Consider the following 17500-nt stretch of genomic DNA (forward strand, 5'->3'; position numbering starts at 1 on the left):
GCAGCGTTAACTTTCGTACAGGTAAGCAGGTCCCTCTACAACACTGCAGTGATGATGGCTCAGACAAGGACACAAAGCGACCGCGGCAGGGAAGGCCAGTCGACACTGGTAAGGCTACGGCATTTCTGAAAGTTGTAAAGTTCCTAGAGGAGAATGATGAGGAGCAAATTACAATAACTTATCTTGTCAACAAAATGTAGGAGTATCTACAGGGTTCCGAAGAACAGGCATATAGTGCTGTGTGCATGAAAGCAAAGCTAAAGGAACATTTTGGAGACAAAATCGTGGTAACTAATTTGCACAAAGAAGCCAATGTTGTCACATTTCACCATACAGTGTCATCAATTATCAGCGAGTTCTATCGTCAGCCAAAGGCAAGAAGAATTGTTGAGACAGCAGCGAAGCTACTCAAGAGTGATATCAAGAACTTAGACGTTTCAAGGTACAATTTCCCATCTAGCGACCAAATGTCTTCAATTGAAAAGAATTTGGAGTTCATCCCTGATCTGTTGCGACTTTTCCTTCGCATTCTTTTTGTTGGCAAGGACGTTGAGCTGCAGATTGCTTCGGTTGGACAAGCCATTGTCCGAGCAACAAGGGCAAGGGTGATTTTAGCACCTCTACAGCTTGGTCGTGGTGTCCAAATGCATCACCATTTTGCATGTCAGTTCTTTATGGACTCACTACACGCTCACGGTTTCTGTTCTTCGTATCCAGCAGTCCAGAAGTTCGAAAGAAGTGCTGCTGCATCACATGGCACCGACATCCCAGGATACACACCAGGTCACTTTGTTCAACATATTGCAGACAATGTTGACCATAATACAAGAACTTTAGATGGGGGCGGGGACATTTCATGGAATGGGGATTATTGCTACAATAACGCCTAGCACAACAAAAAGCAAGCCAGTTCCCAACTAAGTCGTCACTGTTGAGGACATAGCCACAGCTGGACGAATAAACATTCGCCATTATCATGATCCACGCGAAGAAGCTTCGCCACTGTACTATAAAGAGCTACGAAGCCTAGGGGTGCAAGATACTTCGGCAAACCTCGACCTTCTCTGGAAGCTGACTCAGCCACTACTAAGATCTCCGCGGCCTGCATGGTCTGGGACTATGCAAAAGATATGCGAAGGCGATTATCCTGGCCGGTCCTCAATCATGTTTCTTCCAATGATAGACCTGGATCCAAGCGACAAGACGTGCATTTATTCTACACTTCGATTTGTTAGTGAACAAGCCAAGCGTTATCACGTTACACCAGTCATAGCATTTGACCAGCAGTTGTGGTTGAAAGCTCTCATGATTGTCAGAAGTGAGCCTCAAGCCTGAGATAGTGAACTTAAATCCATTGTTCTAAGATTGGGAGGTCTTCACACCGAAATGAGTTTCCTTGGCTGTATTTGTCATATAATGGCAGGTTCGGGTCTACAAGAAGTCCTAGAATTAGTGTTTGCAAAAAATACCGTTGGGCATATGCTTACCGGTAAAGCAGTTGCGAGAGCCGTCAGAGGCCATTTTCTTGTTGATGCAGCTCTGAATACCAGTTCAATTAGAATGCCTAAGGTCAACCCTAACCCTAATCCTAACTCCCTAGGGAGTGGGGAAGGGGGGGGGGGGGGGGGTGGCATCTTCCTGGCTAACCCTAACGAATTTGGAAAGTACCTCAACTGTCTTACTTTCAATTTTGTTCATTGAGTGCGTGATAAAGAGAATCAGATGGGAAAAGACAAAAAAAAAAAAACATTATGGGCACTTTGACGCAATTACATTACGCGGGTGGCGAAAGTTTATACAAGCGCCAAATATTATTACGATTATTTACAAAACTAATTGTACCATGCGTTTTTTACAAGCACTTCCTTGCCAAAGTTGTCTGCGAATGATTGGGCAAGAACATCAACCTTTCTTTTCAATCTATTTAAAACCTTTTTTGTTATGTATTTAATTGTCATTCAAGGTCAGCCGGTTCTCTTATCAGGCTTTCGTTTGAAGTTCAGATAAAGAGAATTAGAAAGTTAGTTGGTTAACAAACATTGGATTTAATTTCACGGTAAAAAGCAAACTTGCGGTCATTGACGTTTTACACCACCTGACAGGATGTCGTAGCGTACGAGTTAGAATTGAATACAAAAAGTGCGTGCATTGAGTGCCAGTTGTTCGCCAATTTGTTGTATTCGCTGATAAAAAGAATCAATACCTTCCCTCGGACTCATTGTTAGTTTCATTTGGATCGTGAACGGTGTATTTCACCGATATTTCTTATTAAACTGGTATTAATAATTTAGTGGAGAAAAAAGATAGGTTTGAAATTAAATGTATAACTGAGTGCACACTTCTAGCTATAAAACAGTCATTATTTTTCACACAGGGTGTCCGTAACTCCTTGCAAAAGAAAAAATTCAAGGTAAGCACAATTCGCCTTCAAAGGATAAAGAGTGAAATTCTCGCAACAGAATTTTCCAATGCTCTATTGCCTTGCCATTCTCCCTTAATTCATCATCTTCTCTTCTTTCACTGTCTTCACGAAAGCATTAATTGGAAGAATCCATCAATTTTGAACCTCATTTTCTTTGCAAACAGACACCTGTAAAGCTTTTAAGGAGAATGTGACATACTGATTGATATGCAATCTGAAACAGGAAATTTACTAAAAAGTGTTTTCATTACGGTGATGTCTTATATCTAAGGCAAAAGGGCAATGCTTGCTAACCACCAACCACTCTTATTAGGTAAACAAGTGATCTTCCTTAGGGAAAGTCTTAAGATAAAGCCTTCCCTCTTGGTATTAAAGGCTTAAGTAAAAAGGGTTTGTCGGCTAGAGCTATTCATAGCCAAAGAGAAGGACTCTCTTCAAATATTGATGACGCATGGCAATTGATCATGCGCAAAAATAAAAAATAAAAAACATGTTTGGCAAGTCGAAACTGGACTGACTCATCCATTTCTTTGCATTGGATGAGCGACAAATCAAAGAAAGTCGAGGCGGCCGGCAGAGTCTTTTTTTGTCTTCCCAAGCAGGGTACTAGCGCCAGGCCGAGCCTGAGAATTATTCCGTTAAATTTGCGTAACGGTTGAGATTTCCCCGATACGAGTGCTCTATCCAGACAACTGGTAAGACAAATATTCAGTTGTCATTTATTTTACTTTATTTATTTTTATTTCCATGTTGTTTTGGGATGGCCCGTAGAGGGGTCCGTATTGGTAGTCTGCGCACTGGTCCGTAAGGCAATCCGTGGACCCGGTCCGTAGGGGGGTCCGCTAACCGGGGGTAAGTGTTTTCGGGTCACCCCTAGGCAGGACTCCAGTGAGGTCTTCTTTATTGTAATTATAATTTTTTCAATTTTTTGCTGCACAACCATTGCCACAATGCAATCAAGTGCAAACATGTATTTTAGAAATATCACATGATTATGAGCATAAATGATTAACAAACCTCTGCCTTATCATAGTTTTACAGTTTACATTTAAAAGTAAATGGTATAAATCAGTAGATGTAGGTTAGGTTAACAGTCCTACTTTTAAATCTCAACAACAGAACCGGTTATGTGCTTTGGTTGAGTGACTGTAACAAATTCAGCTTTCTTTCATGTATCGGTGGCTTTTTTTTTACTATCAAACCAAATTCGATATTTTAGAATAAGCCAGAACAAAACAAAACGGTAAAATCCCAAAGAGATGCGTACTGTTCACTGAACACGGCCTATTAAAAGAAAAACGAACTTTGTTCACCTAATTTTAAACATTTTATGGTGTCATTTTTGTGACCTATAAGAGTAAAGACGAAAGAAACTAACGTCGATTTCCTTTTATGTATAACATTAAAAAAATTCGCCGAAATCTACTTCACTTTTCATTGAGGAAAGTGATCTTGACAGAGCGAAAGCATAACACATGAATCAACTCAGTGCAAATCTCGTAAAGTTGAGAATGGTTTCAATCGTTTTATTCTTGGCATCGATCAGTTATAATTATTGCAAACTACAAACCTTGACTGCAAGTTGTCAATGGTATTACTTTTGACATCAATGATAACGATAAAGCGGTTTTCAATTGAGTGTCGAAAGTAATTAGGGAATTGCTGTGGTTTTGCATTACTTAACTCAGTGGTTGGTTCAAAGTTCTCGCGCCACCTTTTTCAACCAATCAGAAGCTCCCGTTTTTAACCCCAGAAAGCGGTATAGTGTTAAAGGAAATGATTGTGCCTCTGCATAAATTACAAAATTAATTGTCATTAGTGTGTGCAGTTTACAGTGATCAAACAGATCAAACACCTCTGAGCTCACAGCAGTAAACAAAGAAGCCTTGCAAACAATAACTAGCAATTTTAATCAACAACTAAAGCTGAAATTACATGCACAGTAATCTCTTTCACAACTTGCCCCATTTTCCGTTTGACTGACAATCTTTACTCCCTCTCTCTTCAGTTCATAAGAACCGCAAAAAATCTTTACTGATTAAATTAAAAGTCAACCTAAAGTGTGGTAAATTCGCTTACTCGACTGCAATTTCACAGTCAAACAAGGCAGTTGACAAGCTCACACCCATTTCACACAAAATGCCAGTAAATGTGGTTGTTGAAATACGTCAGAATCTCTGTCAAAACGGAATAATTCCAAACGTTTTCAGGCCTTCTTCCTTTTTTAGCTAGTTTTACAAAATGTGAGGCAGCGAGGTATATAAGCTCATTTTAGATGCACTGAGGCCAATTCACGGCGTGTCGAAATAACAAAACATTGAAAGAAAGCAAAGAAGAGATGCAAATTTTTCTTCAACTTTTCTTGGAAAAATCGGAGAAATGCGACAACAAACAAACATATCCCATAGTAAGATGGACAAACTGCTAAGCAATTTGACATAAATGTCCGCATAAATGCCAAAGAAAGGAGTACGAGCCTGGTGACAGTTAGTTAAGTGAACGATAACTCATTTCACACAAAATCGTTGCTTTGCTAAGCCTAAGCAGATGCAAATCCTAAGGTGACTTGATAGTTTATTTACAGTCTCTTCCCATGTTCACCGAGAAACGGTTTCTTCAAGTGAGGATTCTTTATGGTAAAACATCCTTTCGCTGCCGCAACGTCCGAAGACAGCCCTATTACAACGTTGGCAAACAACACGATCGATCTTTCCTCTCTCATTCCCGTACACCTTAATCTGTAATTTAGCAAAGACAGCCGATCCATTTCGCTGCTCGTAACACCCAAACGCTGATTCTTACCGAATCAAAAAAGTACACAACAACAACAACAACAACAAAAAAAAAACCAAGAAGTAACGAACTTAGAAAGCGACTGTTGTTCGCAGTCTTTGGATGACGATCTCAGACTTTTTCAAACTAATGCAAATCCTTCAGATAAACTCGCTTTGATTGAGAATAAAAACCGATATTTCCGGTCAGAAAAACGCGGCTTGGCAAATGCAACGCTGGCCATGCGATTTCCCACCAAGGAAACTTGCCCGAATACCTCCGTCCCCAAAGGCCGTCTTTCCTCTTCACCTCCATCCCGACAGTCTGTACGGGCGTACGCTGGCGCCATACCCAAAATTTCTCAGTCGCATGGATAGATTCCCCAAAATTACTTACCCTTGGTGCACCGCTGGCACTCTTCGCGCACCTGAGCTCCGCAATAAAAGTAATCTGAGTTTCGATTTTATTCATGATGACCATAGGGAAAATTGATCCCCAAATAGTTTTACCATTAAGTGATCTACTTAAGATGTCGTTTACGAGCAGCAAGTGCCATTACGCCGGGCTGTAATTGCATGCTTAATTAATTAAATTATTTATTTTCACAAAAGACAAAAAGAAAATTTTTCATTTGGCCATCAGAGGAAATAATACATGTTTCGGCGTTTTTACCAATAGCGTCATCCAGTCCCTTTCACATCATTTTAATGTGTCCATGCAATGGATTTCAATTTCTTTCTCATAAAGAAGGTGTCTGATAAGTGCATACTACTGTGATTATTACACTCTCTTTTTTTGTTTAAGAACCTTTTAATAAGAACGTTTAAGCTGAGATTAACCAAAATTTTAAGAACAAACTGAAAACAATTAAGGCAGTTAAGAACGTCTTTATTTTGCTTAATATTTTTTGTACTTATGTACTGACCATTGTGTGAACTATAATTTTAGGTCTTTGACATTCAAGTGGCGAAAGGATAAAAACTTTTCCTGTCATGCTGTTGGTTATTTTCTTATTTTGTGTCTTGCTCAAGTCAAGTACAAGCTGTAGCATAGCCAAAAATGACTTTGCAGGTAACTATAGATCGTATTTGCTTAAAATCAAACGAGTTACCCGTAGACTCAACCCAGAAGCCTAAAAAATCGCTGAAATCGGGTTAAATGAGGGTAATAGCCACACAGGGGAAGCGGGTTGGTTGAGCATCGGTCTGCCATGCGGGATATCGCGAGTTCGAACCCTCACCTGACCAAAAATAACTGAAGAACACAGTGCTTTCTTAGCAGTTGCAGCAGCAAATGGACAGGTCTTAAAATTTCTCTTAAACTCACGCCACGTCTCACAACCCTTGCTCGTAGAAAAATTGCACTCTTTGGAAATACTTGAAAACGTAGTCCCCAATAATCTGTGTAATTCGGCCTAAACCTGGACGCGGACGTCTATCATTTCCCTAATCTTTGATTGCGATGGAATATCCCGAGAGGGGGAAAGGGGTGGGGGGTGGGGGCTACTATGTGTGCCGCGGCATCGGTATGAATTAAACCAGATACAAGTAGCTGTAGTCAGGTTGCGGTCATGATTGTTCTTCATAGGCGGCTTAAGTAAGCAAGACAACGACTGCTACAAGAACTACACAAAACAATAGGTCTAATAAAAAACAAAAAAAAAACAAAACAAAAACAAAGGCTCTGCACGCCGCGTGCGTTTCACGTTTTGGTCCCTATTTTAGCTGTCATTGTCGTGACAACGACGTAAAATGGCCAATATTGAGTTTATGTGGGGAGGCAGGAGCTCATCAAGGGGAGAGTCTATCTCCAATTACTTGGCACAGGAGTCAACCCTTTTCTGAGTAGATTTTTTTTTATATGACGCCTCCCTTGGAAGATTCAGCACGCCCATTGTTGTAAAAGTCAATCAAAACAGAGCCATCTCAGCGTCAAGGGAAATATGATACTTTGAGTGAAAGATTACCCGTTCCTAAAAATAAATTTACTCGGGAAAGAGTTGACTGACGGGTTTAGTGGAGATAGAGGCTACCCTTAATGAGCTCCTAGTTGAGGCGAAAAAGTACATTAATTTTCTCTCCAAACATCCACAACCTCCTTGCCAATTTCATTCCTGGAATGTTGATTCACACGTCAAACGACTTGGAGAAATCGCGTAATTAGAACAATAATAGAAAGTGATATTTTTAGACAACGTTCTTTTAGCCGTCGTCGTCGTTCTTGCTTAAAGTGATATCACCTCAAAAAATATGTTCGGTTAACAATTCTCAGCATTTCTCAACAATAATCCTTTGGTTCGCTTACCGTTCTTTCCTTCAAATTCACTGTTTTACAGGATTCTAAAAAGAGGATAAACTACTGAGTTGCAATTTGATCTACTACAGCGCAAGAAAGAGAAAAAAGTTTAATACCGGGACGACGTAAAAGATTCCTTTGCATTGTGATAGTTCTTTGAAAACAGCGTTGCAAAGTAATTTGTGACGTCAACCCGGTATCGAAGCCATTCCTCTTTATTGCTCTGTCATGGATCCAACTACGACCACTATTCCCGTCCTTCAAATCGAATAAAAACGTGAATTTTCAACAAAGAGGTTCTAAAAAGAACACGATATATTTGGGACGATTTCGGAGAATAAGTAAAGTGGCAAAGTTTTTTCAGATGATCATTCACATTAAGCTGCCTAGTAACCTACACCTCCTTGGCTACGTGTGATGCTAGTGACTTTTCTTGTTGACTTTGTGCTGGAGGACATGGTATAATGGACAAAAGCATATTTTTACGAGTCAGAGTATTACACTCCTCAGAGAATATACAACTACTTTGAAATGTCAAAATCACGCTTTTCACAGATCCATTCCTCTCCACCGTGGAACTCCGAACCATGGAATTTCCTGGTGACAACATCCTACCTACAGGCTACAACGTAACTATAGCTTGTATCAGTAATTCATCAAAGAGGGAGCCTGGATACAATGACAAGCCATATTGGATACAATACTATTTCAATGACGACATGAGACTTTTACACGATTGCGGAGGTTTTGGCGGTAGTGGCGATAGTGAGGCCAGCAAAGTGTGCAAATTCTTCATCCAAAATGCCACAGAAAAAAATTCTGGAAATTACTCTTGTTGGTCTTTGAATCAAATCCAATGTACAAGGAGAACGATAGAGCTGGAGTTTAGGGGTAGGTTTTATTATTTTTAGTCTTATTTTTATAAATAGTATCAGCGTAGGGACACTAGAACCAAAGGGTGCAAAAGGATGAATAATCTACCAGGGTAAAAGAAATCTCTCTATATTACATACCTCTTACGAACCTCGTTTTCTTCGTCTGTACTGTTATTAACAGTTACGGACCGAAATTTTCCCGTTGATTTATGCCGGGGCTATAAATCAGTAGGCACCGAGAGAACGAAGTTATTAAGATATTTATTATAGTCTCTGAAGTAATCAGGCGCTCGGGAAAGGTAAGTAGTAGTTGAATTCAAGCGGAAGATTCAACTGCCCCAAAGATTGCCGCATCAAAATCCGAGGAACGAATGAATTTTTTTGGCTTTTTTAAATAGTTGCTTGCAAGATTCAAACAGTTTTACAAGTTTATTTAACATAAACGCTATGAAAAGCTTGTTAGAAATTTTCAAAAATTCAAATTTGGCGGGCCGTAGATTAGAATACCGCCAGCTAATTTAGCCAATTATTGCTTGCGTAGCTATATATATATATATATATATATATATATATATATATCTGTAACTTATTCCAAAACGACAACGATGGAGAAAGTCGAACAAAAAAATATGAGGCCCAGGAACCACGTGACCTTTTCATCTGACTGGTTAACCCAGTCAAGGAGCAGCATCGCACCACTGTAGGGAGGGTAGAGACCGACAAGACCGGCAAGACCGACCCTCATATTTTTTAAACTGATGAGAGTAACAGTTGGTAATTACAGCTGCAGATGGTTAGAGCAATAATTTCCTCTGATGAAGACGTTGACTCATAGGCCGCGTATCACAATACATGTCCATACTCTCGAATATGTTTAGGAATGCGCCCAGGTAATTAGACTCATTGCTCTTAAACTGCTTCTAAAAAGCAGAACTACTCTTTTCAACCAGCATCGTTAAATTAACGAGGTTTTAGTTGAACTTAGAACTCTCTAAAGATAAGTCGATTTTCTTGCATTCCCTTCAGTGAAAATTTTCTAAACTTTGACCTTACATGACATTTGGTCCAGAGGAATCTTCTGAAGGCCAAAAAAGTAGAGGTTACAAAGGTAGTTTCGTCGCTTTTAGCGAATTTGTGTTTTTTTTGTTCCACTTTAAAAAAATCGTCTTGCAAAATTTTTTGATGAATTGGCAGACAGAAGGCGTAAACATTAATTATCGCTCTGCAAAATCTAAAGAGATTTCACCGAAGAAAACTGGAGATATTTCACGTGAAGCTTTTGCATGTTTTTCATCACACAACATATTCACAGAATAGGAATTCGCCAAGATCGCCATTTGAGCATGCATGAAATTCCCAACCCCGTTCAGGCGCGCGCGTACCTCTGCTTGAGATCTAATGTTTTAATACGTGAGCAAAGAAAGCCAAGGAATTTGGAACGAGCGTTCACGACTCCAAGGATGGCTGTATCCCTCGATCGATGGTTGTTAGAATCAGTTGAGTTGTTCAGAACAGTGGGAAATTATTAATATTTTTCTAACCTTTTGTTGGACTCTAAAGAATTTGCAGCCTTCTTACAGATAAATAAACATTTCGAAAAAATGATACGTCGACATAATTTTGACGAAAAAAAAAATTGCAAATTTGGGAAGCCATGTTTGTTTACGTTCGCGTGGGAGAGCCGCGCGTGGCCCGAGCGAACTTTTAAGACTCGCGCCATCAGCCACATTTTAGTAACCAGGTTGCGCGCGGTCAGGAAACTATATGAAGCGACCTTAAACTTCTTTAGTCTGGTCTTTTTGCCACTTTTGCCAAGTTACGCTCGAGCCTTTGAATGAACGGGAGGCCGGTGTTAGTCTTATTTTATTATATAGATATTGATGAAATACCAGGATTTCTCCTTTTACCAAAAAATCATATCTTCAACGCGCGCATTGAACATATCATTTTTATCTTTCACATGTGAGAATATAGGTGTCGTCATGGTAAGGAACACGATTAGCCAATAAAAAGCGAGCTTCTTCTTCGATATTTTTGTGCCTTCACATAATATTTCTCTGCTACATAATATTTTTATTGCAAAATTTTACCTTATCATGATTTGTTTTTCATAACTTTCATATCTTGTTTCATGTTACACAACATGCGTGTTTTGGCGGTTGGTGACCACTTTTTCATCATTTCGAAACTGAATAAAACAATTTTTTTTAAATCTAGACATTTCAGAAATATATACATAATAAACAGAACATTACATGGCCACTTGGGGTACGAATTTTATCTTCTCGTGCTGATAGTATCTCTCACTCGTTCGCTTCGCTCACTCGTGAGAGATACTTGCAGCACTCGAAGATAAAATTCGTATCCCCGAGCGGCCATGTAATATCCTCCATATGAATGTTTGTCTAGTTTACAGCATACATCTTTGATATTGGGCATTCAACAGGTGACATTAGAAAATGGATTTTTAGGTGACGGATTAACTAACTTTCCCAGGTTCGAATTCTTCTCAGCTTCGAGTCAAAAAGACTTAAGACGTCTTTTTAAAAGTATCTCACCATTTCCCATGATCTATATCGAGCTTTCAGTCTTCGAAATTCACGATAATAGTAAATTGAAAGCAAATGAAGAATCTATGACAATCGTGAATTCAAGGTAGAGAATGGGTTGGAACATTCATGTTATGGTCAATTGACACCTGTCAAACAAGGCATCCGCTGACCAGTATTACGGACTCAAGTTTAGAGGTAAAAAGGTTCAGCTATTTTTAAGTTGTCCGCTGACCAGATACTGGGTTTTGATTGGATCTCAGGCTCAATCCAGGTTAACTTATAACCTGGGGTTCCGCTTTTAGGCTTGGCTAAATCTACGTGTTGAGAATGTTATGCGTTCTCTAATCTGCACCATTTCTCTGAGAACTCCGATCTTTCTCTCCCACCATAAACAGACATTTCATTTCTATCTGCTTTAATATCAAGTTATTTGATTTAATTAGTTTTTCCCAATTGGTAGAGAAGTTGAGTTTAGCTAGGTATTGATTGAGACTTAACTAAAATGGGTACTGATATTACTGCATCCATGCAAATGGGCTTTCTCTTGTAACCACCCACGCATAGCTCTTCTTACATTCCAGTGTAACATCATCAATCCCGTTGGTACATGATTTCCTTGTTTAACATTCAGGCTGCACGGTTAAGCCTTTATGAAGCACAACCACAAAGAGGAGAGTGTATTTTACTCTGTTTTGTTTGTTCACAGGTCCCACCATTACTTTCCATCCTCAAAACGTTCAAGTTTTCCTTGAAGGGAACTTTACTATTGTTTCCTTTATATGCAAAGCCACTGGAAATCCTACACCCCTAATTAGCTGGTTAAGAGACAACTCCACTGAAGCGAACGGAACAGTCATTCAAACCGGCAGCATCTCGACACTCATACTTGTTTTACTTGGAGAGGAGAAAAATTTTAGCAAGTACAGCTGTCTTGCGAAGAATACAGACGGGAAGGCTTACTCCAAAGAAGGAGCGTTGATGATTCTTGCTTCACGTTCGCAATCTGTGACTTTCGGTGGCGGTATATATATAGGCATTTCGATACATTGCTCGTAATTTTAATTAATTGTTAAACTGAAAGTCTAAGATCAAACTCTCCTTAGCTACATGCATGAAGACTACAATACCAACAGTCATCGATTCCAAAAAAAGTCGAGTAAAATTACATAAGTACTTAAACCGCCTGGTATTATGTTTGTAGGAACGTTTTGGTGAGGAGACAGAAATTAAATCTACATTTCGTTCCTTTTTTTAACTCACACAGCTGACGCTCTGACGAGTTACCATAAATAAGACAACGCCTTTTTTTTTCAATTCGCTGAGGGGAAACTCCCAAACAAGAACGATCTTTGGCTAGTTAGGTGCATGCGGTTATTCATAACACCAGCAACCATTTAATGAAGAACGGATGAAGCGGCCGGTATCTACGAACAAGATTATCTTGGGACCACCTTTTTGTCAAAAGTCATGGCCCGTCTGTATGGGGAAATTTGTGCCCTCGAATTGCTAGAGGGCCGAAAATATGCATAAGGTTCCTTTGGCAGCTGCTAAGCGATCTATGCATGATCTAGAGGCACAGGACTATAGCCGGAGGTATAATTAGCCGCTCAGAATCGATTTTCACGAGGAAGGAAAACCCGACGTTCCCCGAGGAAAATCTCATCCCGTTTGCGTTCGCAGTAGTACTTGTGGGAGATGCAAAGGATGACCGATATATGTGCGCACGCCAGCCTGATTTTTTTCTTATCCTTCGTTATTTTCTGTCAGGTGACGCTTCTAATTTGTCCAGCGTTTTCTTGATGTGGATCTCGGTTGTCATTGGAGTAGTTGTTCTGCTCATTGCAGTGGCAATCTTGATCATCGTGATGTACAACAAGCGCCGAAAGGCTGTATTTTATGTCAGTAACGAGGTATGAAGAAATGTAACAGATCATTGTATATAATAGCTAACAAATTTATCATAGCCATTTTCTGAGATTGCGTAGATTGTGGTCATAAAAGTAACATACTATAACTCTAGCAATGCTCGTATTTGCTTGAAATTATGCCCAAAAAAAGTAAAGATGCTGTTTTAAAACTATGCAAATGCTAGCTAGTTCTTTCTTGAAATTTTCTTAAAATGCCATCAGTTCTATTTAATATTTTGGTCAAATACTCCAACACAAATTAAAGGCAAACGCTTGTCGTCAAAAAAAAATCGTTTAACTTAAGATCAGAAACCCATAAGGGTTGAAACGTGTAACGCGCGTTCACAGCTTCCGAATATTCAGTGCGAACTGATTGGTTGAATGTTTCAGTGCTAAGTACCATATTTGGAAACCCCTAGCTCTTGTTGTTCCAAATATGGTACTTAGCAAATTGAATATTCAGAAGCTTGTTTCCCAGCACACAAGGGGCCGTTACACGTTTCAACCCTTATGAGTTTCTGTTAAGATTTAATTGTGCGTTTTTCTATAGCTACTTTCAAAGACAATGTCAGCAAGCGCAACGTGCATAGATCGGAGTCATGGGTCACGTCATTTGAGAGCCAGGCTATCCCACCACCCAACCCGAGCATTCTTATGAGGCAAAAAGTACTGAGACAAGCACCAAAATTGTTTTTCTTGTCTAAACATGCACTGTTGCACTGAGTTTGTGCACAAAAAACGGATCGCGTGTTCAATAAATTATCTATTTTGCACTGCAGAATGAACCAAAAGTGCAAATTATGACAAAATAAACATTGTGCCAGCAAAATCTATTAAATTATTATCATTGGCTTATACAATAGAGGGCGTGCTGAATCTCCCACGCTATGCGTTCTATAAATAAATCTACTCTGGAAAGGGTTGACTCTCCCTGGCCAAGTATAGGAGAGAAAGGGGCCCCTTGGTGAACTTCTGTTCTTAGCTTTATTTTGTTTTGGATTAGACTTCATTATTGCTGTCCTATATTTTTTTGCCCCTATAGTTTTATGAACCATTCACGAGAATCTGTTGTTAGAGCTGCCTCTTGACCTGAATGCATTTAACGGACGACATTAGCGGCGCTCCAGTCACATTCGTGTTCTTCCTATCTAAACAAATATTAAACGGATAACGCCATATTCGAGAAATGATACTGTAGGTAATACTGATGCAAGGACACTGACCTAATCCAAATGTTTACAATTCTGTGTTATCACTCGGAAAATTAATCTCGTGAATCAAGAGATATCAAACTGCGATTATTGACAATCATTATATCTGTTCACTTGATAAACTACTATTCTGGCCGGGTTCATCGACAGGACTGTGACCTAAATATAACTATTCCTGTTTTTGTCCCCTCCTCCCACTTTTTCTTTCAGGTAAATAAATGAAAGACAATTTTTTTTCTCACCGCCAGATCCAAGGAAACAGCACCACCCAGAATGGTCATCAGTTGGCCAACATAGGGACCTGCGCAGCCACTCAATTTTGGAGGATGAATAAGGGAATGGAAAACGTGTACATGGAAAACGTGTTTTAAGCACTGGAAGCAAACTTTTTGATTCTTACTGCGTGACAAAAGCACAGTAGCTAGGGCTGAGTACTTTGTCCTCTCTTTGGGATACACATTTAACCATGTTTCATATTTAAGAGTCTCGCATTGCCCCACTTTCAAAATTGGGCATTATGTCTGGAAACCTTCACCACGGATCCAGTGTAGCCCTCGACCATATGATTATCTTAGGCAAACATTTCCTGTACACCAGTGCTTTAGACAGTAGTAGATATCACTTTCATGACTTTCTGTATTTGAGAAACGAAAAAGTTAGTCTCGAAAAGTACCTCGCTGCGGCTAAAAGCAAAGAAAATAAGTTTGTAAAAAAGTGGATAGTAATCCCTTAGTTTCTGGCTTTCTGTTTAAAATAGTTAGTGTTCGTCAGTACTGTATTGTAAGTAGTATTAATTTCCCCAAATTGTAAAAGTACCGTGTTGTCAGTTGTGTAAGCAATGTACTTTGACTAGTCGTAAGTGTTGCATTTGTCAGTAGACAAAGCGTAATGTAGCATTTTCTTTTTTAAGTATAGAGATTTCCTTACATTTCCGGGATGAAGTAAAATATCGTATAGTCATGACAAACGATGTTTTCACTTGTGAAGAACTTGTCGTCTCAGCCTTTTAAGTGGTCGGCTGATGTTTCAAGTTCACTACTGAAAAATTATCATTCCTGCGTTTTGACTGGCTAGTAGTTTGTTGAATTTTGGCGTGCAGGGCCTGTCCACCGACGGCGGGTAGTCAAAGCTAAGTAAACATGGTGCCCGACTGGTGCATGGCTGTCAAAGTTTATTGCTTGGTTTTCTCCAGAAAATACTTCAAAAACGCTTTTAAAGTTTGAAAGCATTCAAGGGAGGTATGGACAGTAAAGCTTTCTTTTATTTCCAAAATATTTTGCTATTTGTTTGAAGCTTTTGTTGAGTGCTTTGATAGCCTCACAATAAATACTCGCCTCTTTTAATTTATATGTATATAAACCATAGTTGGTTAACTACGATTACTGCGATTAAACCAATTACTTCGTGGTTGGCTCGTTTGTACGATTTTTATTACTCCCTCGTTGTGACGCTCGTTCTTTTATTGAGGGGTAGAAGGATCTCATGTAGGACACATTTGGCTGATCTCTACAAATATTTTTATCCGCAGTCGTCAGAGGAGCTACGAAGAAAACACAAGAAGGTCTGTCGAAAACTTACTCCTTCGCTCGCTCGTTCGTTTAAGCGATTCTTCACAACTCGTGAATAAAAATCGGCGTCCTCACTCACCAACCATGAAATAGTCGATACGTATTTTAAAATTTCCAAAAAAAGTCTCACATTGCTTCTTCACTCGGTCAGATATACTTAACGTAGTGTTACATCTAAAGTCATTAAGAAATACTTTATTAAGATTCTCTTTAAACACTTTCACCAGGATTTTGTGGTGTTATTTAGAGTGGATGCAAATTTGCTTTTGAACTTTTTGTTTCATTGTATGTTACACACTAATTGAGTAATAACGGCAACTAAAGAAAGAGTTGGAAATAAAACAATAAACATGCGTAATGATGGCAGCCTCATTCATTTGGAATGGATTTATGGTTACACAATTGCGTCCTTAATTAATTAGGCATATTGATAACAAAACCCAAAATCTGTATGCTCAGGTTATGCAGTTGCCAAAAATTGAATTGTGAGGTTTAAAGCCCTTTCCATTTGCTATTTGTCTGTTTTTCATATCTAGTAGTAGAGCAACTGATCGATACGCATTTGAATTCATTTTAACTCTTTGGTCCAAATCTGATCCAAAGCTCGATCACACGAGAACTCCATCGGTAATTCTTGAGCCGATGTCGGATACAAGCTTCCATTAAGTTAATCATCTATCGAGGGTGATCTTGACGGTACAACCTTCAAGTCAGTAATCAAACGGGGAACGTTCAAGAGAATGGCCTCAAGTAACACAATTGTAAAATATCATAAGTAAGTAAAGTACGATCGTCCTGGTGAGTGTTGTCCTGAGAAGGACTGTTTGAGATGACTTTGACTGACGTTTCGAGAACCTGAGCGGAAGTCATCTTCAGAGTCAAGTGATTTGTGAAACGTCAGTAGATACTATAAGAAGTCATTGGTCAACTTATTCGTGATGTTATTGGTCGACTGTCAGTTGAGCCTAGATGTAATTGGACGGGAAGACTAAGAAGGGCTCTCTCGGACGATCGTACTTTACTTATGATATGACTCCTGGGTTCAAACCATTTACAATTGTAAATATCTTGACAACGTAGAAGGGAGAACGTCCTTGCTTTAAACCTCTCTGAGATATACAATTACAACACAACACTTAGTTAATAGGAGATTCTGGGCCTCCTCCTTCGTTCTTTCTTTATTGCATGTGCGAAGTGATTTTTTTCCTGTTCATAAAGCGAAATGTATTGCGATTTCGACTTCAATGTAAACCTTAGAGTAATAAAACGTTTCGAATGTTTGCAGCATGTGAAAAAATATTGTCTTACCATTCACTTTTCCCGGCCCTGCTCTTCTTCGAAGGCGGCTCGTTACCTTCTCCCACCTGTTTTGCATGCCTCGTACGATGCACACAAAAAACAAACAAACTTGTTTTCATCTTTCTACTCCCTCTTCGTTTTGAAGTCCAGACTAGAAGGTCTGGTGACGTTCTCCTCTTTAAAATGTTCAGAGCATAAGGCGGACGTTTTCCTCGGCACGCCGTGACATCCTTCTCCCCAAACACGAAGTTGATCTGGCATGTTTTACGGAAGAAAGCAGGGCTGGATCCAGCATTTTTCTTAGGATCCGGAGGGGGTACACCACTAAGGAATGGCGTAGCCGACTGGTGACGTTATTTTTTTGCAGAATACCATTTCTGTTAGAAACATGGAAAGAGATTCAGTTCATGCTTATATTGCTTGTGGGATAAATCATCGCTGCGACACATCTTCCTGGCTAACCCTAACGAAATTTCAATTTTGTTCATTGAGTGCGTGATGAATAGCATCATATGGGAAAAGAGAAAAAAAAACATTTTGGGCACTTTAATGCAATTACATTAAGCAGGTGGCGAACGTTTATGCAAGCGCCAAATATT

General features: G+C 39.4%; 1 protein-coding gene across 2 annotated transcripts in view; it reads left to right on the forward strand.

Annotated features, from left to right (window-relative positions):
• LOC138014290 (immunoglobulin superfamily DCC subclass member 3-like) overlaps positions 1–14515 on the forward strand; it is a 41498-nt gene extending 26983 nt beyond the window's left edge. For both annotated transcript variants that reach the window (XM_068861330.1, XM_068861335.1), the window contains exons 7-8: positions 12684–12826; positions 14283–14515. In XM_068861330.1, coding sequence (XP_068717431.1) covers positions 12684–12826; positions 14283–14405 — 266 coding nt within the window. In that variant the 3' untranslated portion in view covers positions 14406–14515. The remainder of the gene's footprint in view (positions 1–12683; positions 12827–14282) is intronic.
• Positions 14516–17500: the final 2985 nt, after the last annotated feature.

This window comes from Montipora capricornis, chromosome 8, assembly GCF_036669925.1.
Source record: "Montipora capricornis isolate CH-2021 chromosome 8, ASM3666992v2, whole genome shotgun sequence".
In the NCBI taxonomy this organism is placed as follows: Eukaryota; Metazoa; Cnidaria; class Anthozoa; order Scleractinia; family Acroporidae; genus Montipora; species Montipora capricornis.